Source organism: Poromitra crassiceps (genome assembly GCF_964638095.1).
Source record: "Poromitra crassiceps genome assembly, chromosome: 9".
In the NCBI taxonomy this organism is placed as follows: Eukaryota; Metazoa; Chordata; class Actinopteri; order Beryciformes; family Melamphaidae; genus Poromitra; species Poromitra crassiceps.
In genome coordinates, this window is record NC_139630.1 from 53390095 (window position 1) to 53416964 (window position 26870).

Genomic DNA, 26870 nt, shown 5'->3' on the forward strand with positions numbered 1-26870 from the left:
CTCTCTCTCCCTCTCCCTCCCTCCTATAATGAGTTGGATATGTCGTTTTGCAGCTGAGAGGGCTCCATTTCCACACAGATGGGTTTTTGGGAGGCCTGGAAAATTGGATTCTACTGTCCCGACCTTTTTATTTATTTTTATTTTGATGGTTTTGTTTGGTTTTGTTTTATCCGGCCGCCGGGGGCGGGGGGGCGGGGGCAAATTACTGACGAGCCAATAGAAGCCTTCTATCTGAAGCCTTCTATCTGAAGCCTTCTATCTGAAGCCTTCTATCTGAAGCCTTCTATCTGAAGCCTTCTATCTGAAGCCTTCTATCTGAAGCCTTCTATCTGAAGCCTTCTATCTGAAGCCTTCTATCTGAAGCCTTCTATCTGAAGCCTTCTATCTGAAGCCTTCTATCTGAAGCCTTCTATCTGAAGCCTTCTATCTGAAGCCTTCTATCTGAAGCCTTCTATCTGAAGCCTCGCGGATGCATTTATCACAGACACTTATGAATTATGTACGGGGGTGGGAGACGACAACGCAGCAACAGGAGCAGACATGGAGAGAGTTGAGAGAGAGAGAGAGAGAGAGAGAGAGAGAGAGAGAGAGAGAGAGAGAGAGAGAGAGAGAGAGAGAGAGAGAGAGAGATACTAGGTGTGGGTGTGCGCCCCACACACACACACACACACACACACACACACATACTGTAAAGCACAAGGACATACGCATGCATGCACACTCCTCCATTAAAAGCAAATGGCAGTAATGTCAGGATCACAGCAAAATCCATTAGGACAAATCTCTGTGAAATGAAATGAAGTCAAAGTCAAAGGAAAAGGAGAGGTGAGGTGAGGTGAGATGAGATGAGGGAGGCAGGAGTGTACAGCAGCCCAGAGAGGCTACCATTATCCACACTGTGAACCATTTAGAAACAGAGGACCACAATGAAGACTGGCCGGAGCGAAACCAATATCGTCAGGGAGAGAGCGGGTGTGTGTAGAGAGAGAGAGAGAGAGAGAGAGAGAGAGAGAGAGGGAGAAAACTAGATAAAAGAGAAAGAAAGGAAGAGAGGAGGAGGAGGAGGGAAAGAGGTGAAGAGAGATAGATAATTGACAAACCCCACAGGGTTATTCACTCTGTGCTTGCTGCTATTGAACACTTAGTTAACACATTTAGTTTGCTTTTGTGGTGTCTTCGGTGCGGCGCCCGTGTGCAGGCAAAAGAAGAGAGAGTAAATCGTGTATCCTTCGATCCTCAGTCATCCAGTACGATCATCATAAGAGTGGATAAATGGTGCAGTTAAAATGTTATAGCCGCTGTCATAACGAGCATTCCATCAAGAAGAAACCACATGTGAACGAGTATTTTTCAAACATGTGTATATGAGTGTTATTCAACTCAAGTGCGTATGTACTGTGCACTCCATGTGAACCTGCACAAAGGGCCGTGGCTGGGTTTGATAGAGCAATAAATTAAAATCACCAGCATGTCATTTCCTTATAGCTTATCAAACGATCAGGGCGATTTATTTTGACCAGGAGGGGGCGACGCTGAGTTTAATGGCTGCCAGTGTAGGGGATGACCAGGAGGGGGCGACGCTGAGTCTAATGGCTGCCAGTGTAGGGGATGACCAGGAGGGGGCGACGCTGAGTGTAATGGCTGCCAGTGTAGGGAATGACCACGAGGGGGCGACGCTGAGTGTAATGGCTGCCAGTGTAGGGGATGACCAGGAGGGGGCGACGCTGAGTGTAATGGCTGCCAGTGTAGGGAATGACCAGGAGGGGGCGACGCTGAGTGTAATGGCTGCCAGTGTAGGGGATGACCAGGAGGGGGCGACGCTGAGTGTAATGGCTGCCAGTGTAGGGGATGACCAGGATGGGGAGACGCTGAGTGTAATGGCTGCCAGTGTAGGGAATGACCAGGAGGGGGCGACGCTGAGTGTAATGGCTGCCAGTGTAGGGGATGAGGGTGATTATTTCGCACCCGTTCCAATTAAGCACTATGGTCGATATTAATCTGAGACACAATCAAAGCAGACACACACAAACACAGGCAAGTGTGCACAGACACACACACACACACAGACACACACACACACACACACACACACAACTATATGTTGAAACTACAGATTAATAAACATGATCACAGATGAGAGAAACAGTCAACAGACAAGTCCCCAACATTCTTTACTGTATATTCCACCTATATCGAGATAATAAACAGTAGTAATACTGTCACACATTGGAGCCACTTTAAACGAACAAAACTCTGAGATCATCTTACATGTAAAGGAAGACAGACATACCACACAAAGGGATGAAAGCAAGCAAGCGCGCGCGCGCACACACACGCACGCACACACACACACACACACACACACACACACACACACACACACACACACACACACACACACACACACACACACACACACTATACTATACTATACTACAGTAAACTACATGAAGCATGCAGTGTTCATTGAGTTGAGCTATGGTCATTTAGCTGTCATTTACAGTGAACTATGTGAGTGGGTCTTACCTTGGCACTTCCCAATGACTGAGCCAAAGTCATCTCTGGCAGACCTGTGGAAGAAATACACGCACACACACACACACACGCACACACACACACACGCACACGCACGCACACACACACACACACACACACACACACACACACACACAGACACACACACACACACACACACACAAACGCACACACACACACAAACGCACGCACACGCACACACACACACGAACACACACACACACACACACACGAACACACACACACACACGGTGTGAGAGTGGGTGAGTGAGGGAGCAAGAAAGCAGAAAATATTGCATTACAGTGATCAACAAGGACATAAAATACACACCCAAGGGTGCAACCACCCGAAGACACACACACACACACACACACACACACTCAATATTTCTCTCTCTCAGACACACACAAGCACGCACGAGTGCGCACACACGCACACACACACACACACACATACACACACACACTCAATATTTCTCTCTCTCAGACACACACAAGCACGCACGAGTGCGCACACACGCACGCACACACACTCAATATTTCTCTCTCTCAGACACACACAAGCAGGCATGCACGCACACACACACACACACACACACACACACACACAGGCCTATCTGACATATTATGATGTAGGTTATAACAGCCATTGATATGCTGTCAAAGAAAGCAGCTGAATGGATGAGAACAGGCCTTGAGAGAGCAGGCAGTGTTTCAGAGAGGCAGTAGACTAGATAAGAGAGCAGGCAGTGTTTCAGAGAGGCAGTAGACTAGATAAGGAGAGAGCAGGCAGTGTTTCAGAGAGGCAGTAGACTAGATAAGGCCTTGAGCTGACTTTACACCCACTCACACTAAGCACTGACGAGCAGGCAGGTCAAACACTCACTGATTTAAACAACAGCGCTGTCTGTGAGTGAACCAATCAAATCCACTAGATTTGGCTCAAGCATTAAGGGATTGATTGCTCTCAATTAGGATAAGTCGACCACGACAGAGTCCTCAATAGAGGACATTTCGTAAAATGCTTGTAAAAATAGTTTTACTTGTTCAAACTAAACGGTTCAGATATATTTAGAAACAGGAGAGGTCGTATAACATTTCACTCGGACAAAAACGTAAAAAAAAAAAGCGGGTTTAAAGTAAAAAAAAAATCGATAGGTTTGTTTTTAGCTTTGGTCCGAGTGAAATGTTCTATGGTCTCTCCCGATTCTAAATATAGCTGAACCGTTTGGTTTGACCAAGTAAAACTATTTTTATAAGCATTTTACAAAATGTCTATGGGGAAATGAATTGCGGAAGAAAATCTCTGGTACAGTGCTGAAGCAGGAAGTGACGTTCACTTTGCCTCTCTATATACTGATCAATGTGGTAAAAAAAACAATAGCGTATTCACAGCAGGTGGTGGTAATACTTTAATACAGGCTGTGTGAATTAAAACATCATAAGGCTGTTGCCTAGTGAAATATTCATGACAGAATGATCATTAGACCAACCTTAGATGTGTGTGTTTTTTTGTTTTGGTGAACACAGAACTGTAGTTCTGTCGGCTGGTGCGAAAAATAGATCAACAGTCTTCCGAATGAAGCGGGCGAAGCTTCACAGAGTTGAAATGAGCCTCGCGCGCGTCCCTGGGGAGCAGGAGGTCTGCGGCATCTCTACACCAGGTGTATTGCTATTGATTCTGATTTCCATTCGGCTGCGTTTAATTCATTACATTCTTACATTTTGTCATTAGAGCAAATTGCTGACTGGATCGTATTTGTCTGTGTCGGGGGGGGAATTGGATACGGCTTTGAAAATAATTACAACAACTCAAAATGCTGTTTGGCAAAGTGACTGAGTGAGTAAACACATGCTCATGCGTGTGCTCGGACACGACCGCGGACACACACACAGACACAAACTAATTAGCATCATATCTTAATCTGCTGTTTCGGAATGTATGAACCACCAAACCCGGGTCAAACTGTATTTTCAGATAACTCTTCGTCATCGTTTTAACCTGCTACATTAGTACAACCAGATGAGTAGTACCACAGAAAGGTGCACAAATGGACTTTCAAATATAGTCCTATCTTGATCACTGATTATATTACATTGAATTAAATTGTATTGTATTGTATTTGTGTGTACAACCCCAGCCATCCAAACAAGTACAAACAAACAAAAAAGTTTATTTTACTCAGTTCTGATGTGAGTCCACAACGATTTGCACTGATTGCTTGATTGCATGTGGACAGATGCACATGCGCGCACACACACACACACACACACACACACACACACACACACACACACACACGCACACACACACACACACACACACACACACGCACACACACACACACACGCACACACGCACACACACACACACACACACGCGCGCACGCACGCACGCACGCACACACAGACACACACACGCACACACACACACACACACACACACACACACACACACACACACACACACACACACACGCACACACACACCTCCCTCGATCCTCATTCTCCAGATACAGTACACGCTGAGACTGCAGCTCTTTTTAAAGGGGATGTGATAAATCACCACATTAATTAACGGTCTCTCTCGCTCTCTATCACACACACACACGCGCGCGCACGCACGTGTGTCTCACACACACACACACACACACACACACACACACACACACACACACACACACACACACACACACACACACATACACACACACGCGCGCACGCACGCACGCACGTGTGTCTCACACACACACACACACACACACACACACACACACACACACACACACACACACACAGATTGCATCAAACAGCGGGATAGAGTTCAATAATTACCTAATCTCCACACACTGGTCCTGAACCACTGCCAACAGTTTGCCATTACTGTGGAGAGAGAGAGAGAGAGAGAGAGAGAGAGAGAGAGAGAGAGAGCAGGAAGGAAAGAGAGAAGGACATGAATGAGAGAGAAGGATGGAGAGAAGAAGGAATGAACAATAAAGGGAGGGGATCGAAATGGAGACCAAGGGGGATGATTGAGGACGAAAAGACATATGTTGGTGACAACGAAGAAGAATAAAGTGTGTGTGTGTGTGTGTGTGTGTGTGTGTGTGTGTGTGTGCGTGTGCGTGTGCGTGTGTGCTGCGTGTGTGTGCGTGCGTGTGTGCATGTGTGTGTGTGTGTGTGTGTGCTGCGTGTGTGTGTGTGTGCGTGTGTGTGCGTGTGTGTGTGTGCTGCGTGCGTGTGTGTGTGTGTGTGCTGCGTGTGTGTGTGTGTGTGTGTGTGCTGCGTGTGTGTGTGTGCAGGGGAGAGTGAAAGAGAGGAGAGAGGGATAGAGAGACTATACTGTAGATAATAGAGTGATGGGCCAGGTCGGATGGTTTAAGGAGAGAAGGAACAATAATGATTGGGAGCATTAACGAGGTCAAAGATAATTTGGGAGCGAATGAAATGAGGGAGAAAGATTTAAAGGCAGACAGAAGCTAAATGGAAGGATCATCAGGCATGTCAAAGTAATGGACAATCCGCAGCGTCGATTGGCCGTGCTTAACACTGTCTTACATGGCAGGATCGATAGCCAATTAAAAACTGCCTTTCTGCATGGTTTGTTTGTAGTAATGAGTACAATTAAATGATTGGTTGAGGGGATTCGCTGTATGGGAAAGAGACCCGGGGAAGTTAAGGCTTTGAGCATGTCAGCAACAAAGTAGCCGACATGCAGGCATCGATCACAGTGCGTGCGTGTGTGTGTGCGTGTGTGCGTGTGTGTGTGTGTGTGTGTGTGTGTCTGTGTGTGTATGTGCGTGTGTGTGCGTGTGTGTGTGTGTGTGTGCGCGTGGGTGCGTGCGTGTATGGTACCTTGCTAGCACCAGCTGCCAGTTGATCTGCTTGTTTGCCAGGCGGACAAGACTAGGGGGCAGAGAGGAGCTGGAGGGGCTGCGGACGGTTCACAAAATCAAGCACAAAACACAAATCAGACAATGAACGCATTAACAACCGAGACCAACAACGCCTGCCAGAATGAGCTGTACGAGCTATGTGATTTGCATTCATCATTATTCCGATTTGTTTCAAATTTACATTTTAATTACAGATTAGTTACGGACGGTATAGTTTTTAGACATGATTGGACAGTTTCTGATTACTTTGTATTTGATCAAAATGTTTTCTTTTCATTTTTCAGTTGACTTTGTCGTCATCACTCTCCAATAAATTTCATGCTGGGACATTGTCAATTTGACACAATGTTTGAGAATGATCAAAGGATATTCGTGCTACATGGTAATGAGCCCATATAGTAGCTGTGGCTTTATACAATTCTAGGGCTCTTTGGTGTACTCCACTGCCATTTTAACTTTGAAAAGAAAATCTAACTGACATTGATTCTTATTTAACTCAATTTGTTTGGGGGAAAGATAAGTTCTTCAGTTTCAATTCTACACACAATCACATTTTTACTTTTACTTCAGTGGTCTCAAGTGCCATTTTAGGCTATACATGATTACCAGTGGTGGTGTAGCAGCCAAGATAACCTACTGCTGGAAACAAATATACTGTATTAGATTATACTCCTGTTGGCAGAGAACACAAAACATGTGCCCAGGACCTTCTGTTCTTCCCTTTCCAATATTGTTCTCACTTCTCATCATTCCTACTTCCTGAGTGTGTTGAGGGTGGGCTGCATATTGTATATTTGGTTATATCAAACACAGTTAAGACTCTTCACCCTCCTCCACACAGTGCACCAACAGAATCATGAGATCCAGCACAGCAGCCAGCGAGCTATCTCGTCCACACGGGGAGAGAGTTGTGGAGACGAGCATCGCCAGAGGACTCCTTCAATATTTAAGTAGGTTATTGATGGTGCTCGCTAACAGCAGCCTGCTGAGGGGATAACGAGGCTTTGGCCCCTAGAGCATTATTACATCCACTGCAGGCAACAGCCAGCCATCTGTTTTACACAGGCCCTTCAGATGTGCAGCAAGTGGGTGACTGAGGTCAATATCTTTGGCGGCTTAAAAATGTCATTTCTCAGTAGAGATGGAACGATGTGAAAATTTCATATCACGATTATAGTGACCAAAAATTATATATATATATATATATATATATATATATATATATATATATATATATATATATATATATATATATATATATATATATATATATATATACAGTATATATATATATATATATACACTATATGCTGTATATATGTGTACCGTATATATATATATATATATATATATATATATTTAAAGGTCCCAATTCGTGCAGCTGTAACCTCTTAAAAACGTGTGTCTCTGGTCCATAAAACATGATTCTGGATTAATCTGTCGAAAATATAGCAACCCCGTTTGTTGTGACGGAGTTCTCACTTCCTCATCTGGTCGCTTCCCAAGAATGGCCTGTTTCTATAATATATTCAGAACTAACAGTTCCCATTGGCCGCTGAGGGCGCCAATCAGATTAGCGTCTGTGGACCAGCACGCTAGGTTGCGAGTTATCGTTAACTTAACGGTACTACGCTAAAGAGGACATCTCAAAATGCCTAGACTTACCGAATGCACCTCTGCAGTTGCTGGATCACGTACAGTTGGCGTCGCTCCAGCTAGAAGTGTTAATTTTGTGGCTATAGACTAAATGGTGCAGGTAGCTTGTGTGAGAGGGACCCGCGCAGTATGCAGGAGGAAGCTAGTGACGTCGAAATTCCCCCAGATTCCCCTCTGGGCAAACGAAGCGTTTGGGGGTGTGGCTTGGAGGAAACTGCTTGAGAGAGCTGTATAGGGACAAATCCAACTGTGGCAGTTCTGAGCGTGTGACCACTCATTACAGGGAGGGCTGACAGCAGTATATATGCATTTACAAGTAAAAACAGCTTTTGCACGGAATGGGACCTTTAAGCAATATAGCATGAGAGCCAGTGTGTTGTGGCAAATATATCCCGCTGCTCAGCTGTTATCCCTGTTATAACTGCTGAGCAGCGGGATATATGCCACAAAACACGCTGCTCGAGTGCTATATTGCTTTTATAAAACGGTTTCCAAGTATGATAATATAATAATAAACATTGGCCAATCCTGGCGCTTGCTGAGAAGCTGAGAGCTTTCTGGAAAGCCCGACACGCAGCTCGAGCGCAGCGCTGCATTCTCAGCGCTTGCTGAGAAGCTGAGAGCTTTTCTGCAAAGCCCGACACCAACTAACGTTACGGGGTTAAATGCGGGGTTAACAGCCTTTTTTTTTGCAAAGAAGACATTAGCCCGCGTCTATTCTTGTACAAAACATAATTTTCTGCGAAGTATTAGTAAAGTTATAAGCGAAGATCGATTCACAAGGATCTGACAGCTGTCTCCGCCATTTGTTTTTTCTACATTGTCATTTGAGGTAACCAAAGCCTTTTAGTAAGAGAGTTGCCATGGCAACTCAATAACCCATGGCCATGGGTTATTGGAGTGGGTTACTGGATTTATACAATGGCTGTGAACCAATCAGATTGCTTGATTTGAGAGAGCCGTTTTATAAATATATATATATAGGGTATATATATATGCTGTATATATGTATATATATAATTTTTGGTCACTATAATCGTGATATGAAATTTCACATCGTTCCATCTCTACTATATATCATGGTTATCACTTATCAGTATTATCAAGGTTTGTTCAAATGTGCTGAAAATGTTCAAAAAGTACTAATACACTCACTGAAATCATTTCTCCAAGGCTTCTCTGGGAGACGGTTGCCAACTTTGGTTGATGATGGACAGTATTTACCATGTTTTTCAAAGCACTGTAATCGGCTGTAACCTCACTTTAAATTTGATTTTTTCTTTTTTAGAATAGTTAATCTATAAAGGCCAGTTAGGCAATGTTTGTACCTGACATGTTTCGGCTGCTGTTTCTGCAGTCTTCATCACATTTTATCAGTTTAAGTTAATGTAGGCTACCCCTAAACATAGCTCTGTTGTTTCAGAATTGCCAGGGAAGCGCTATTTGCTGTGCTTTGGTTGTCACAAGGGCAGAAAGACGGAGACAACGCATCTGATCACTTTATTTCTTTAATTTAATGAACCTGGCACTGACTGGCTATTATTTTGTTTAGTTTTTGTTGATTTTTGCAGCAATTGTTTATTCTATGACTTTTCATATAGACATATATGTTCAGAGTGCTCCAGACAGGTCCCGCATTTCACGTTATGCAAAGCTCAGCTCTATTAATGCCTTAATCTGCTGCTGTGAAATAAATGTTTTATTTGATTTTGAATAGTAGTCTTTCTTGTGTTGTTATTGCTCTTTTCCGAGGTTATTATGGTTAAAAAGTCCAGAAATAGGCATAGCGGGTATATAACCTATGTTTTACGATATAAAAATATCAGCCCCCTCCCCCAGTTATAACCGCCCCCTAAGTCATTTCATCCTGGCGCCGGCCCTGGCTGTAATCATGGTACCACGGTAATCACGGTTTTAATGATAATGAAAATTTGAAATGGTACGGTTATCATAAGGAATTTTATCACGGTTATCATTCAAACCGGTTCTCGTTACATCCCTATTACTCAGAAATGTACACATCTTGAATAGTGGATCATGTGGAAAGTGACACTTCCCTACAGTCGACTTGATGAAGTGAGGATGAACTAAGCCCACTGAACGCTTCGTTCAGTGTTATACTATTCTCATCTGCTAGAAACGGTCAATTATACACGTTCCCTTTTATTAGGGTGAAATACTGACAGCTGCGATCAAAGCAGTCAATTTAAATATAAATGTGCTAACCTAAAATAACACGCTTAATGTGTCGCTATGCAACCACTTTTTTTTCCGTTTTCAATACTTGCGTTTTTCAATAGAATGGTGTGTTTTACTGTGATTTTATAAAAGCTATGAGTAGGGCTGGGCAATATATCGATTATTATATCGATATCGTGATACGAGACTAGATATTGTCTTCGATTTTGGATGTCGTAATATTGTGATATGGCATACTGTAGGTGTTGTCTTTTCCAGATTTTAAAGGCTGCATTACAGTAAAGTGATGTCATTTTCTGAACTTACTACCAGACTGTTCTAGCCTGTAGCCATTCTATTATTTGCCTTTATCCACTTACTCATATATTCACATTACTGATGATTACATATCAAAAATCTCATTGTGTAAGTATTTTGTGAAAGCACCATAGTCATCCCTACAATATTGTCGCAATATCGTTAATCGTTATCAAGGTACTTGGTCCTAGGGCTGCACAATTAATCGTATTTTCATTGTCATCGCAATATGAAGATGCGCAATAAACACATTGCAAAGACTGCCTGAAATGCAATGAATAACAAAAGTGGTTTTATTTACATGCATCATGCATTCCCACTCAGCATCTGATCATTTTGTCTTGTGTTGTAAATCCAGCGTACACCTTTCCCTTGCAACATTGCGCTCCGCCCCTCTGCCAAACACGCTGTGTGTAGTTTCAGCTAGAGTCAGTGTGTATTTCATTTCTTTATTCAGTGGACATAGGCTATGTTTGGGGTCTATGTTAGCATTATTAAAGCAGAAAGACATAGGAACTGTATAGCTAATATGCATACTTTAATATTTGTTTATTTATCGCAAGTCATATCGTCATCGCTATATTGAACAATGTTATCGCACATCGCAGATTATCCTCATATCGTGCAGGCCTAAATTGGTCAACAATATTGTGATATTAGATTTTTTTTTCCATATCACCCACGACACCCAGCTCTAACTATGAGACACTGAGGCCACGCTTTACAGAGTTTAAGGGGGTCTTAGTCAAATGTATGTTTTCTGCCTAGCAACACCTCTTAGCTATTGTTTTATGTGCCTAGCAACACCTCTTAGCTATTGTTTTATGTGCCTAGCGACACCTCTTAGCTATTGTTTTATGCTTGGTATTTTTATTGGAAATTTTCATGAGCCACAGAAAGATCTCCAAAAATAAAACAACACAATACAAAACACAAAATACAAATCAGATTACTGTAGTTACCAACAATATTCATTGAGCATAATATGACAGGACCACCACCTTGGCACATGTTTCTTAGCTATTTAAGAATCACAATAAAGCACAGCTTCTCATTTTCGTCACATCTCTCATGGCTTTTCGTCACATCAGATATGTACAGTACATCGGTCTGTACATTAGGAGAGCCCACCTTCCCTCTCAGGCTCTCTACTTATAATAATGATCAACTTACCTGTACCACAAATAGTGTAAGATTATGCGGAATGGCCCTGGAAGAAATGAATCACAGTGAGTAAGCCTCATAACGATCATTATATGATAATATAACATGCCAATATAGAACAATGATAATATAACACGTTATTGATTCCTGTCGGGGAATTATCTTGTCACAGTCTCCCATCCAGAGAGGTCAGAGGTCAAAGGTCAGGTTTAGCAGGAGAACAGCACCTGGTGCTAGCAACTCAGTGACTTGCTCAAGGACACTTCAGCAGGGTAGATGTTTACGCACACAGGACTTGAACTCAAGACCTCTGATCCCTTTAACCAGGCAGCTTCGTCTCTAAGTATACTGACACTACTGTGCCTCCCAGAACCACTGACTGTTAATCAATAACCATGGCAGCTGCTAATGTAGTCCTAATGCAGCATCAATGTTGCTTCACTTCTTAATGGTGGGATAGGTCTCCAGCAACTTTACTTATGTGTTGGTCCACTTTTCAACTCAGCATGTATTCGTTCCAACAGTCGGCACTTATTTAAATGAAATGTCAACTTTTAAAACTGATTACTGCATGCTACCGCCCCCCTACACTGTATTATCTTTAGTGGGAGAAGATGATGGCAAGCCACAAAACCAGCTATAAAAGTTGCAATTTCTGACTTTTTACCCAATTGAAAAGTGAATCATAATGATTTGGTAAAGGTCTTATGTCTAATTGGTTATGTCTAATTGATGAACAAAGCAAATGTATGCCACATTTCAACATGGGTCACCCACATGAAGAGGGAGAACTCTTACCTGTCACTGCTTTTGCAATAACAGAAGTGCTGTGCTCCTTGTTGCCTCGCAACTGTAAAAGTCAGAAAGTTAAAGGTGAACTAAAATTACTTCACTTTCCTTTAACAAAAACAAATGCCCATTGTGTCATCCAGACCATTGCTTATCATTTGTGATTAACGCTGTGGCGTAGCTGCTAAACTAATGTAAACTCAGTTTAGCCACCTCTATTAAATGAGGCTGAGACTCCTAGTCTCCTAGTCTCTATTCCAGATCAATTGTATCAATCCGTGAGGGGAAACAAGGTGGGTCCCTGATTATCCAGACTACTGACATCAAGGGTTACATGCTGCCACTCCGACGTGCTGCCACTCCGACGTTCTGCCACTCCGAAATATCGGCACTCCGAAAGGGGGTCTATATTCCCCGTTTTTCACTAACCTCTCCCAACCCCCACGCCAAACCTAACCTCCCCCTATGCCTAAACCTAACCTCCCCCAGACCCTAACCCAAAACCTAACCTCTCCCACCCCCACGCCTAAACCTAAGGTCGGCATTGCGGCTTCTAAGGTGAACGACCGCCAGTCCGAATGATGGAAGTTAACGTTCGGAGTGGCAGCATGTCGGAAAGGCAAAGGAACCCCGACATGAAGTCCAAATCCTCTAGATTAGAGAACTTGCATGCATTTGGACTTGATCTAGTCTCTAGATTACTTGGTGTATGTATTGTAACAGTTATAGTGTCTAGCAGCCAGAGTAGGCTAGCTGGATGTAAAAAGCCAATGTCAATGTTTTGTTTACAATATATATTGACAGTCTAGCTTGTCCACCGACGCGGTAATGATGCACAATCACGGCTACATATGACAACGTGAAGATCAAGTGTTGATGATAACGTGCGCGACGTGGCTCTCGCGCGGCTGCCACCATGCAACTGACGGTTGACTTTCGCAGGCCATTTTTACAGTTCAACGTCCAGTTCAATACCTTCTACAGCAGACCAATAACGACCAAAAGTGGAATTCTGACTAACCTGAGTGTCCGTCTCGGGTGGCCATTCAGTATTAATAAGTAAATCATACAAAATGTTCTCATCTTCGCCCTCAAAGTTGCTATCTTCGGCCATGTTTACGTTAACAGCTGTCAGAAGTGTCTACGGTGCTCAGCGAGGGACAAATTAGATCCGGGTACCGCGTGTAGGACAGTTGCAGGAGCAATGAAAATCTATCGAAATAACTTATTTACGCCTTGACTTTACCGATTATGATAACAAATAACAATAATACGATGTCCTTCTGGGAAAGTTTGGTAACCTGGACATAGCGTGAACAATTATATCACTTTTAGAGTTTAGCATCCGGAACCTATGAGAATGAGGAGGCTGTCCGCACGGTCCGTTGAAGACGTTGCACGAATCTGTAAAAAAAAATCTGAACACGTTACATCCGGTTTTGTTGGACTCGCAGCAGCAACGATGGCAGCGTTTTCTGGTAGGGTTCACCATTTTAACGCTGTATTTGTGTTTTGACTGAAGTCCAAATGAGCGTTAAAAGCCCAATAATAAGCGCAGTGGTTTTCTAAAACGTGCCTTTATTCAACAGAAATGGGGGTTATGCCTGAAATCGCCCAGGCGGTGGAGGAGATGGACTGGCTGTAAGTGACAAGAGTGACAATACAAAACCCGAGGCTGGGTTCCTTTCATAGCAGCTTGTCATGATGTGCATCAATGTTCATTATTTGTGTTTGTAAATAGTGCATACTGTGCGTTCAGATGTTGGAAATATCTATTATTAGTCACCTGTTAGGAAATGCTGCAGCAACGTCAGTCGATGATGACTGCAAATCCTGACAGTCAAATGCAACTGACACTTTTTCTTCTAATCATGGGGTTTCAGGCTCCCTACTGACATCCAGGCAGAGTCCATTCCCCTCATTCTTGGTGGTGGAGATGTCCTCATGGTAGGTCTCTCAATTCAATTCAATTCAAATGGGCTTTATTGGCATGAGAAACATATGTATACATTGCCACTCTCTCTGCCATACATTGCCTCTCTTTCTCTTTCTCTCTCTCTCTCTCTCTCTCTCTCTCTCTCTCTCTCTCTCTCTCTCTCTCTCTCTCTCTCTCTTTCTCTCTCTCTCTCTCTCTCTCTAAAAGCTGACTGTGCTTTGTGTATTTTTCCAGGCTGCAGAAACGGGTAGTGGTAAAACAGGAGTAAGTACTTGAGACCCACACACAATTATGAAAGTCAAGTTTACATGCAGTTTGCATTTAGAATTTTTATTACCAGTGAAATATCAAGTCAAATATAAACAAAGCTATAGCGTTATGGTTATGCATATGTACCTCCCATTGTCCTTAGGCCTTCAGTATCCCATTGATCCAGATTGTGTATGAGACGATGAAGGACCAGCAGGAGGGCAAGAAGGGCAGGGCTTCTGTCAAGACTGGAGGAGCCAGTGAGAACAATTTTTTTTTTTTTTATTAGATCTGCCTGTCTGACACCCCAGCTGAAATATTTTCATAATGTTGTGCAGAACTTGCACTGCTCAGTGACCTAGTAATGTTCAGGGTTCGAGCGGGGGGGGGGGTTTATGTGGCTGGTAGGGCACTGGTAGTCTCTTCGAACAGACGAGTTGGCTTCCGCAATTTTCAAATGCTTCCGCCATACCGTCTGTACTTCATGGGGGAGAACCATGCACCAAAAGGAATGGGAAGTAGAAAGGCGGGTTTTCCGCTCATTAGTCCAATCAGAATCGCAGAAAGGCGGGTCTTCCTCTTATTAGTCCAATCAAAATCCAATATGCCGCATTTTTCGTGGATACACGTGTCGTGATTGGTCGGATTCCGTCGAACTTCTTTCCTGTCTGAAGGTTTTTTTCCCAACTTCCTTGTGCATGTTCTGGGGGTGTAACGTACAGACTGTGTATAGCTGCATTCGCCGGATGTAGATGAGACAGTCTGTTTTAAGAGACTAGGGCACTGGGGGCCCAGTTCACGTAAAGAGAGTCTGAGACCCCATGAACATGAACACCTGTTTTTATTTCGTGGAAGAATGTGTCTCACTACAATGAAATGGCTGGTTAAGATTAAGACTGAATAATGATATCGCAACAGTCTAATATTAATTTAAAAGGAGATATTCCTCTAAATTTGGCTTCAAACGGGCAAAATTTGAGAAAAATGGCCCAGATTTTTCGGTGGCGACGTCCGCCAAAAAGATTTAGGCAGGGAACCCCACAAAGCTCATAACTCGAACCATGGTAATAATATAGGATGCTTTCTTATGCAAACAAATACATGGAAGCAGGAATCATCAGAAATGCGGATTTATGTTTGCAGGTGATAAATGAAGTGCCAAACTGGCTGCAAATGTTTTTTGTTTTTTTTTACTTCATCAGATTCCTGAATTTTAGACAGTATTGGATTTTTGTTGTAAACCAGCCAACTGATATTCCTCACAGATGCTGAGATGTTGCAATTGATCAGAATAATTGCTGTCATGCTCATTAACTCCCATCTGTTCTGACCACATTTTGCTTAATATAAAGCAGTGATACTCAACTGGTGGCCCGCGGAATGGATTTTTTTTTTTTTTTTTTTTTACAGTGCACCTGAACGCAACATGCAAGATACCCACTGAATAAGTGTCCAAATGTTCATGTCATTCTGGCCAATACTCCTGCCCAATACTTATAGCATTTCAGTCTGGAATATGGAATATCTTTCAATAATCTATGATTTAGCTGCTAAATTGTCAAATACCGCCGTCTGCTCGCTACCCAGGCACTTATGTATGTACTTAACCTAACTAACTATCTGGTGGGCACAACATTGTCAGACTAAACTCCGGCTGACACCCCAAAAACCTACAATCCGCTACAGAAAAATGTATATTGATTGTTTATTAACTGGCCCTTGGCCTTCTATCATTTCACAAAAGTGGCCCCCGGGCAAAGCAAGTTGAGTATCCCTGATATAAAGGATTCCCTCTCCATGCTTTGCAGCTGGTGACAACTCTTTGATTATGATTGATAGCTCATTGATTCAAGTCTCTGTTTTGTCTCAGTCTTCAACAGTTGGCAGATGAATCCTTATGACCGCAGTACAGCCTTTGGTAAGTGGAAGAATATTTGCTTATTTCTTGTAATGTTACAGCCAACCACCAGAGGGAAATCTAACCCCATCGGTTGTATTGAGATTTGCTCTTTGTCCACCAAGTGTTTTCTCACTTTCTTTGTTCTTTCTGCCTGCCTAGCTATCGGTCCAGATGGATTGATTTGCCAGAGCAGAGAGTTTAAAGAGTGGCATGGCTGCCGCCTTACTAAGGGTGTCACCAAAGGTAAGCAGTGCACACAAATGTTTCTTGGGATGGAAAACAAGACCAATCAGCATTTCTATACAGATTTAGTACATTTTTATAGAGAAACAACAACAAAAATCTCCAATAGACAAGCAATTGTCTGTGTCTTGGAAACTGCTCTGACTTAACCATGTTTTACATAATATATTTTTTCCTCTACTACTTTTCCTCTGCCCCCCACCCCCCCTTTCTTTGTCCATCCCCTTCGGCATGCAGGGAAGTACTACTATGAGGTGACCTGCCATGACCAGGGTCTGTGTCGGGTGGGCTGGTCCACCAGTCAGGCAGCACTGGACTTGGGTATGCTGCTCTGCTTCGGCCTGGTACCAACCTTGAATGAACCATCAATCAAGCTGCCTCAATAGAACATGCATTCAATTCAGACTTCTCCTCTCTTTCTAGGGACTGATAAGTACGGCTTTGGTTTTGGCGGCACTGGAAAGAAATCCCACAACAAGCAGTTTGACAGCTATGGAGAGGTAAGACAACGGTGAATTAAATATTGAAATATGTAAACAGTTGTAAGGATATTTTCCGCTCATGTGTTGTTGTCCCTCCCTTCTTATCTTGCCTCTACAGGAGTTTACCATGCATGACACTATAGGATGCTACTTGGATCTAGACAAGGGCCACATGTCCTTCTCCAAAAACGGTGCAATATTAATTAAACTCACCACTTCTGATTCTAATTATGATGTTTATCTAAGTCCTAGATCGTCTAGATTCTAGGACATCTGGAGTTGATGGCAAAGATAGTTAATTATGACTCATTTATCATGCCTCATCCCTCTGTTTCTTTCTGTCAGGCAATGACCTGGGTTTGGCTTTTGAGGTTCCTCCGCATGTGAAGAATCAGCCTTTCTTTGCCTCCTGTGTGCTCAAGGTATCACTAGAGAACACGCCAAAAATGATACCATTGTGATAATGCTGATCTGTGGAAACAAAGTAGAATGATGCAAACTCTACACCATGCAAATTGTTGTCTTTTGCATTATTTCTCTGCCAGAATGCAGAGCTGAAGTTCAACTTTGGAGGAGAGGAGTTTAAAAATCCCCCTAAGAGTGGTTTTGTAGCCCTGGACCAGGCGCCAGAGGGGCACACAGTCAAATCTTCTCAGACAGGTTTGTGAAGCGTACTTCATTACAGACACAGCAAGCAATTGGGTTGAGAAGAAAGATGACAAATCTGTTGTATTGGTGAGATGAAAATATTAGATGGAGTTGTAATACCAAGACTGATTTGAAGTTCAGTAAAGTATTGGGACAAAGCTGGATTAGAGAATGATCCCCCCCTCCACAATTTAAAAAAAGAAAATAGAACACTATAAAAAACCAGATACAAAAACCATGTTTTTACTATTGTAGGTAGCTAAAACTTTAAACACAGTACCACTAAGCCAATGTCACCCTCTCTGTGTCGTGTCTGTGTTTGTGCAGGCAGTGCCAAAGTGAGTCAGGTGAAAGCATCATCTAACACTCCCAAAGCCCTGATCATCGAGCCTTCCAAAGAGTTAGCCGAGCAAACCCTCAACGTCGTCAACCACTTTAAGAAATATGTGGATAATCCCAAAGTCAGGTATGACTACATTTAAGAAACACTTCAGATAAGGACATCATTGGCTACCATCATTGGTTACTTTGTACTAAGATAGACTGTGATTTTCACAAACCGAGATTGTAAGCATGTATGTATATTAGGGGTGTCACGATACACTCAGTTCACGATACGATACACGATATTGGGTTCATGATAACGATACGATACGATATTTTAACAATATTTTTTTGCAATCGATTTGTAAGTTGAGGGGGTATCCTCCATGCTAATTTGAGTAATTTCACCATTTTCATCCTCCGTGTCTGTAACGTCCCTCGTCTGTTCGAACAAAGCAATGAAAAGGAGAGCGAGCATGCAATCAGATGCAGATCAGTGCCACCATGTTCAGCTTCTTTTTCTCGCGATATGAGATTTAATCTCAACGATACATATTGTCACGTTTTGATATCGCAATATATTGTGGGACGATATATTGTGACATCCCTAATGTATGTTAATGTGCTTGGATGTTGATAATGAGCCAGAAACAAAATTATCCCACTCATGTCCTCAAAAGTGTGTCGACATTATACCCATACTGCATTTTCCTTAGTACTGTAGATGTGTAATACCAATTTGTCACCAGTGGATGGAGACATTGTTTTATTTGCCACAGCAGTTCACATTTTTCAACCTGTCACTGCAGGGATCTACTGATTATTGGTGGAGTGGCTGCCAAAGAGCAGCTGGCTGTTCTGGAACAGGGGGTGCGTATCATTTACTGTCCCCAAACAAACATTCAATGAGTTTGAGTGAGTGTTAAACACAGAGCTGTCATGGTTTGTACCAACAGAAATAATGATTGTCCTGTTTGCTGCTGTCCATATGGCCATGCTCGCCTCATCCTTCCTCAGGTCGACATAGTGGTGGGAACGCCAGGGAGGCTGGACGACCTCATATCCACCGGGAAGCTCAGTCTGGCCCAAGTCCGCTTCCTGGTCATGGATGAGTGTGTATGTGTGATTTCATTAACCCCTAGGTCCTGTTACTGTAGAAGCACTGATTCATGTCTATAGAGTACCACAGGGATGACGTCTTTTTGTAGGCTTACCCAGAAGTCCCTGCGCTGCTGGTTCGTAGGGGGGAAAAGGGAATGGGTGTTTTGTATGGGAATACATCATCTTCACAAATGAGGAACACTTTTATGACTTTTGAAGTGTAAATATGTTTTTTTACACGATTTTCAGAAAATGCTTCAAAAGTCATAAAACTGGGCCAGTTAATGGAAATCCCCATACAAAGATCCCATTCACTTTTACGCGTACGAGCCAGAAGTGCTATAGTGCATGTTTTTCTGACTCATTCCTGCGGTACTCTACTCTATAGTAGTATTGTTTTGACTCCCTCTCCCATCCTGTGTCCCTCAGGACGGTCTCCTGTCAGCAGGCTATACAGACTTCATCAACAGGGTCTACAACCAGATCCCCCAGGTCACCTCTGATGGCAAGAGACTGCAGGTAACAATTTGGATAAGTACTAGTTCCATGTGTGGCTACCATATTAGTGACAAAATCCTGCCACTCATGATCAGAACATATTAAAGGATGATGTATGCAATGCATGGATGTTAGTGCTGCACAGTTAACTGACAACCAATTAATATAACACTGACTACTGCAATTCTATAGTAGAATTCATGCCTCCTATATGGTTACTTAATTTGTCTACTGTTGCAGAACATATCAGCAGGAAAGCTGGTTTAGATGCAATCCTAAACAATGTTGATGCTCAGCAGCCAACAAATGAAGTTGCACATTAGATAAAATTGTTCACTATAGTCAAATGGGGAAGTCCTAATGTGTTGGCATCTTATTTTCTACCCCCTAACAGAACTTTTTCAACTGCTGAAAAGTAGGGATGCACCGATCGATCGGCACGTGACCGGAAATGGCCGATTTTCACGTGATCGGCCTCGATCGGTGATCTGCGCCGGTCACTCTAAATAGCCGATTCTGTGAGCCGATTTTCACAAGACGTGCGCGCACCCCAAAGCACCGAGACAGGCACCCAGCCACCACACCACACACGCCAGCATACCTTCCTCGTTGTGGATTTTTTTCACCGTCAGTGAAGTAGACAAAGCTCGCAGTTTGTCACACATGCAAGTCGAAAATAAGCCGTGGAGACAGAGGTGCGGCCGAGTCCCGCTTGGCTGGAGTACAGTCTGAGCGGCTCGCTTCACCTCACTGGCCCCTCTCTCTCTTCTCTCTCTTCCCGGGAAGCGGTGCTCCAGCAACCCGCCACCGTGCACAGCCGGCTTGGCGAGGTGAACGTGAGCATTGTGTCCAGTATAACCATTCCCCGACCTGCATTCTCCATTCCACATCAGCGCTGCTGCCTCAGCCTGTCACTCATGTTGTAACGTGGAAACAGGAGAGACTATTTGTTTCGTATTGCAAATAGAACGACATGAGAACTACGGACATAATAATAAAAATGCATCGGACTCACAAGTGTGCCAGGTTTTCTGTGCGTGACGATATTTTTTCGGATGGCAGATAAAAATACGCATACCAAACTTCGGACTGTGTGTAAACTCCGCCTGATATTCAGACTGAAGATCGTTACTGTAACTCATAAACTCATTTCCCCTCTACTCAAGAGGACTGGTCTGGAGCCAGTCTATAAACTCCTTGTCCATGGATCATTTTGATGTTCTGTTGCACCTGTTTTCTTTTGGAAAAGTAAATGCATGATAGCTGTGGGATATAGGCTATTGGATTTAATTTAATTTTTGTATTCATTGTATTTGCACAAAAAAGCTCTGTCAAGTAGCCTAACCTGGAACACTTTTATTTTGAGATGTGTTTGAGTGAGATCGTCCTACTTCATGCAAATGATAAGAATTGTTTATTTGTTTATTTTGATCCCCATTAGATGTAAGAATTGTTCTTTGAATCTTAATTTTCAAACAAAGTTACAAAAACGTTTGTGTAAGCTGTCAATTGTTGTTTTTAGAAAAAAAAATCGGAATCGGCAAAAATCGGTATCGGCAAGTCAGACTATTCAAAAATCGGAAATCGGAATCGGCCAAGAAAATGGCAATCGGTGCATCCCTAAAAGCATAATTAAGTAGGAAAAGGTTGTGTCTGCATATGCATATGTATATACATATACAAATTCATATTGCTATTCCAATATTCAGCAAAATAATCACAAAATGATTTTCTTTGTCAATCCCATCATATAGCCCCAAAGAATGTATTACTGAGGATGTGAATCTGAATGTTTGCACTCTCTGTAGAAGTATGCATGTGATTACGGTACTTGAATTGCATTGGCCAATCTCCCTGTCCTGTCCTGTCCTCCCAGGTGATCGTGTGCTCGGCCACACTGCATTCATTTGATGTGAAGAAGCTGTCCGAGCGCATCATGCACTTCCCCACCTGGGTGGACCTGAAGGGCGAGGACTCCGTCCCAGAGACCGTCCACCATGTGGTGGTGCCTGTCAACCCCAAGCTGGACCGCCAGTGGGAGCGCCTGGGCAAGAACCACATCCGGGTGAGTCCCCCATGCTGGGCCACAGATACGTGTCGTGTTGAGGGAAGCTTCATACGTGGTAAAAGTGTGTGTAAGCAGGGTTTTGTGTGGCTTTTTTTAAGCAAAGCTTAATTGGATTGCATTCATCCAAATAATTCAACACACTTTCCTAAGCTTTAGTTGTCCTTCATTGCTTACTTTTGCTTTTCATTGCATATGTTGACAAAACTGATTTTCTGTCATTATGTTCTGCTTTGCTAGACTGATGAGGTCCATGCCAAAGACAACACCAGGCCAGGAGCCAATTCTTCAGGTAAGAGCAGACGGTTTTTTGTGTTCATTTGTTTTCATTAATTGGTTAATTTATTTATTTAATACAAGTTGATTTTATCACTCCAATATGACTGCTAATATGTCTTACATTTATCAAGTCTTTCTAGGAGTGCCTTTTTAACATCACTTGACAGATACGCCTGCATAAAGACTTTTATTGTCACGATAATATAAACTATATAGATGTTTTATTGCCATTGTCCTTCTACGCGTGATAAATCTGGCCTTGGTGAGAAGAAAGTGTGTATGTGTGTGTGTGTGCATTTTAGAGATGTGGTCAGAAGCCATCAAACTGCTGAAGGGCGAATACGCAGTGAGAGCCATCACCGAACACAAGATGGACCAGGCCATCGTCTTCTGTCGGACCAAGATCGACTGCGATAACATGGAGCAGTTCTTCATCCAGCAAGGAGGAGGTGGCTAACATTAGCATGCTGCTGTTATACTAATAGAACTTCTAGTAGTGACAACGGATTTTAGTTTTCAGTTATCACTAGACACAAGCAACATAACATTCAAGATGAATCAAGTAAACTTCAAGATGTTACTATATTGAAACATTCAAGTATTTATGTAGTGTATGTCTGGACACCATTACATTTTCATATTTCATGAAATAAATAAGTGGGCGTACCGGTGGCTCACCTGGTAGAGCGCGTACCACAAGGGCTTAGTCCTTCGCGTGGCCAACCCGGGTTCAAATCCAACCTGTGGTCCTTTGCCGCATGTCATCCCCTCTCTCTCCCCACCCTTCCTGTCTGTGTCTGCCTGCTGTCCTATCAAATGAAGGCACACCAAATTCAAAATCCACCCTCTGTATCGCTCTGTTTGCCTCAGGTCCAGACAGGAAAGGCCATCAGTTTTCTTGCGTCTGTCTGCATGGTGATCGTAAGCCCAATGAGCGGAAAACCAACTTGGAGCGCTTCAAGGTAAATCAAAAATATAATAATAATGATGTAAAATAGCCACGCCCTTTTACAAAGTGCGATCAGTTGTGCAGTATTTTACAGCCCTTGTGTGGTCTTTAGAAAAAAGAAGTGACACTGCTGGTCTGCACAGACGTCGCTGCCAGAGGAATCGACATCCACGGAGTTCCTTATGGTGAGAGGAAGACATTAGAATAATTTATTTATTTATTATTATTCTGCTCATATAGTGTCATAGACTGATTAATGCTGTATATTACACATGTATTACCACTCTCTGTCGTGGGCCCTTACTACCATTAACACATGTCCACAGTGATTAACGTGACCCTCCCAGATGAGAAGCAGAACTATGTCCATCGTATCGGCAGAGTGGGCAGAGCAGAGAGGTCAGCACTTGCATACATTTGTGTGTGTGTGTGTGTGTGCGTGCGTGTGTGCGTGTGTGTGTGTGTGGACATCTGCATGAATTCTGAATACTGTTTTAATAATCATCAAATTTCCTTCAACCTTGCAGAATGGGATTGGCCATTTCTTTGGTTGCTATGGAGAAGGAGAAGGTAGCGTGGATAATAAAAATGCATCGATGCATCATTTACCATCATTGTTGACAGCAGGTGTGTACACAGCACGTAACCGTACATCTCTCCGTGTGTACAGGTGTGGTACCATGTGTGCGCCAACCGAGGCAGAGGCTGCTACAACACCCGACTAAAGGAGGATGGAGGCTGCACCATCTGGTACAACGAGAAAGAGGTGAACAAACACACAGACACACAAGCATCATTGAGCTGAGGCCGCAAGTTAAATTAACATTTAAGTGTGTGTGTGTGTGTGTGTGTGTGTGTGTGTGTGTGTGTGTGTGTGTGTGTGAGAGAGAGAGAGGGCTTCTCTGGTTCAAGAGAGTGCTATTGAACTCATTTGATAAGCAGCAGAGTCATTTCTCATACTGGCAGGAACAGCGATGCATGGGCTCAAGACTATGAGAAGTAGGGTGCAGGGTGGCGGAGTGAGACGGATGACCTTCAACCATAGGTGCTGGACTGAAGTCAAGCCGCCTCGCTTTCAGATTGACCACATTGCATCTTTGGAGTTTATCCAGCAGGGTTTTGAAAGGTTTCCAGAAGCCCAAGAGGCCGAAGAATTTCCGGGAACCCATATAGAGGATAATGCAATCCGTAAAAATCATTAACTCTCCTTTGGGACGTTCCACATCCCACACGACCTCAATTGTGTTTGCGTTGTTTTTCTCGCCCAGCTCCTGTCAGACGTTGAAGAACATCTGAAGTGCACCATCACCCAGTGTGAGGCGGACATCAAAGTACCTGTGGACGACTTTGATGGGAAGGTCACTTACGGCCAGCGCAAGGCAATGGGAGGTAACAAAAGAAAGAGATGATGTGGATGGGAGAGAGTTAAATCAATGAAAAATGCATTAATTCACGCACGTATTGTCCCATATTTCAAAGCTCCTTACCCTCTATCACTACAGTGTTGTGCTTGACCATTAAACCTGCTGACCTTTCCCAGGTGGCAACTACAAGGGCCATGTGGACGTGCTGGCCCCGACAGTCCAGGAGCTGGCCAACCTGGAGAGAGAAGCCCAAACCTCCTTCCTCCAGCTGGGATACTTACCCAACCAGCTTTTCAAAGCCTTCTGAATTCACCCTAACTAGCACTACCACTGTAGGCTGAAGTAGAATAAAGAAAAAAAATACAACATCCTCATGTTGTACTGCAGCAACTATGTGCAGGCAAAGCAGAATTGTTTGCCTTGCGTTTTCTTTTTTTTATGCTCAGCATGCACCTTTCATTGTAGGATGAAAAAGCTTATGCAATGATCAGATGAAGATATCTCATAAGAATAACCTGTTGAGTTGATAACTAAGTTGTACAATACATTTGGGCATATTTGCATCATAAAAATTTTCTAGAGGTTATCAATATGGCATTGCTGTATATGGTTTGGCATGCCACGCTCTTACAGTCTGTATCTACAGGATAACCCTAGGCCCTGATCCAGGTTCAGTTGTGTAATTTAATTTATTTCACCTCTGATTGTTAAGTTTAAAATTGGGGTTTGGAATCGGCTTTGTGTCCTCGTAAATTTTCAGACCACCAGCCTGGCAAAATGGTTGCCAGGGTGAATAAAATGTAGTAAAGTGTGATGAACCTCCTCTCCGACTCAAGGGTTTCAGTACACAGCTAGCACGAATATTACAAGCCCCACTGAACACTAAAGCAAAAGCTAATTTCTGTTTTTTGTGTGTGTTTAAGCTCTGAGTGACATGGCTGAATGAAATTGATTTAATTTAGTTTTCTGAAATAAAGTGTTACTCAAATAATTTTGATTCTTTCCATTTGTTAGTCTGATAGACTGAATTGTAAGGTCTGGACCCAGACAATTTTACTACACAGAAATGAGTCATATTTGGAATGAAGCTCCTGTATTAAAAAATAAAATAAAGGAAAAAACATTGTGAAGCTTCCATCAACGGTTATCTAAGATCTACACTACAGTGCACTTCAGGTTTAGACACTAGGACAAGCTAATAACCAATTCCAATGTGATTATTCTGTATGTTTTCAGCATGTTCAGTGTTCGCAGCAGCGATTGTAGCCTACTTTTAATTCAGTAGGCACCAGAAATGGAAGAAAAATGTTAGTCCATAAGTCATACATACACACTTGCATTGTTATACAAATGTATTTGTTTATGTTATGTATATAATATATTTGTTCATAGCCTATAGTTCACACATTTTATTCTTCACATCTTATTTTTTGTCCTTAAAACCTATTCATTTTATGCTTTGTTAACTGACTTCAAATTCGTTTAGTGAGAAAACGTGAGAAACAAAACAAAACTATCCCTTGTCACAACCATGATCATCCGGATGTGGGGAAATGAATGGCGGATGAAATCCCTTGGTTCGTATGCCCAACCCGGAATAGGGTGGGCCTTTGGCACTCATGAAGCTTTTATTTTGGCGATGCCCTGTGACGTAGATAGTAGCGGGAGACCTTCCTTCCGACCTCGTTAGCGTTACTTCTTGGTCTTGTGTTGGGGAGAAGAAAAGTGTGGAGTTTTGATGCGTTCCTTTAAAATGTAGTAAGAAACGGTCGGGTGAATCGTGCATAGTGAGTGGGAATAACTTTCGTTCTGCACGTAATGTTATTAGATGTGTGTTTTGCATAAAGCGAGCGTGCGAGCGCAGTGATCTAACCAAGGTAAGCCATTCGGGGTTCATCTTATGTAGCTATGTTATGTTTGTTTTTTGCAAATGCTTTCGTAATTATGGATAATTTATTGAATGACAGGCTTTATGTTTTAGCTAGCCTCATTTGGAACTGTGTCGCTTCCAAACGGGGCTAGTTTTTAACCTCAACAGTCGTCAGTCCTGTCCTAGCAGTCCTGTCCACTCCTGTCTTGTACTAGCAAACACAGCAACAGGAAGTGAACTGGGGTTCAATTTAGAATGTTTTTTGTTGACAAGTTAAAACTAATGTCAACAACAATATACACATGTTCTGATCAACAATAAGCATTTCCGTTGGCCGTTTTTCAAAATAAAATAACCATTCTGCACAAGTCTAGAGCACACAGAAGCCACTGAAAAATGATTATTTTCCCCATTAAAACAATAAAC

The 26870-nt window shown here is 42.8% G+C and overlaps 2 protein-coding genes across 2 annotated transcripts in view; one reads left to right on the top strand and one right to left on the bottom strand.

Moving 5' to 3' along the window:
• Window positions 1-13656, bottom strand: part of nbas (NBAS subunit of NRZ tethering complex) — a gene marked incomplete at its 3' end in the record, with an annotated part of 267708 nt that extends 254052 nt beyond the window's left edge. Inside the window, exons 1-6 of the mRNA XM_083643060.1 lie at window positions 13558-13656; window positions 12546-12597; window positions 11757-11793; window positions 6391-6468; window positions 5371-5418; window positions 2527-2570 (exon numbers count right to left, since the gene is read on the bottom strand). Coding sequence (XP_083499186.1) covers window positions 2527-2570; window positions 5371-5418; window positions 6391-6468; window positions 11757-11793; window positions 12546-12597; window positions 13558-13650 — 352 coding nt within the window. The 5' untranslated portion in view covers window positions 13651-13656. The remainder of the gene's footprint in view (window positions 1-2526; window positions 2571-5370; window positions 5419-6390; window positions 6469-11756; window positions 11794-12545; window positions 12598-13557) is intronic.
• A 332-nt stretch (window positions 13657-13988) lies between these two features.
• ddx1 (DEAD (Asp-Glu-Ala-Asp) box helicase 1) lies at window positions 13989-25559 on the top strand. The gene is made up of 26 exons (XM_083643385.1): window positions 13989-14014; window positions 14126-14177; window positions 14420-14483; window positions 14707-14736; window positions 14885-14981; window positions 16592-16639; window positions 16781-16864; window positions 17102-17185; window positions 17288-17364; window positions 17465-17537; window positions 17692-17768; window positions 17892-18006; window positions 18322-18460; window positions 19128-19188; window positions 19336-19434; window positions 19849-19938; window positions 21794-21982; window positions 22223-22274; window positions 22564-22710; window positions 23132-23223; window positions 23323-23395; window positions 23537-23609; window positions 23738-23780; window positions 23881-23976; window positions 24479-24599; window positions 24751-25559. Exons 1-26 carry the CDS (start codon window positions 13999-14001, stop codon window positions 24879-24881), a joined length of 2223 nt encoding a protein of 740 aa, XP_083499511.1. The 5' UTR covers window positions 13989-13998; the 3' UTR covers window positions 24882-25559.
• Window positions 25560-26870: the final 1311 nt, after the last annotated feature.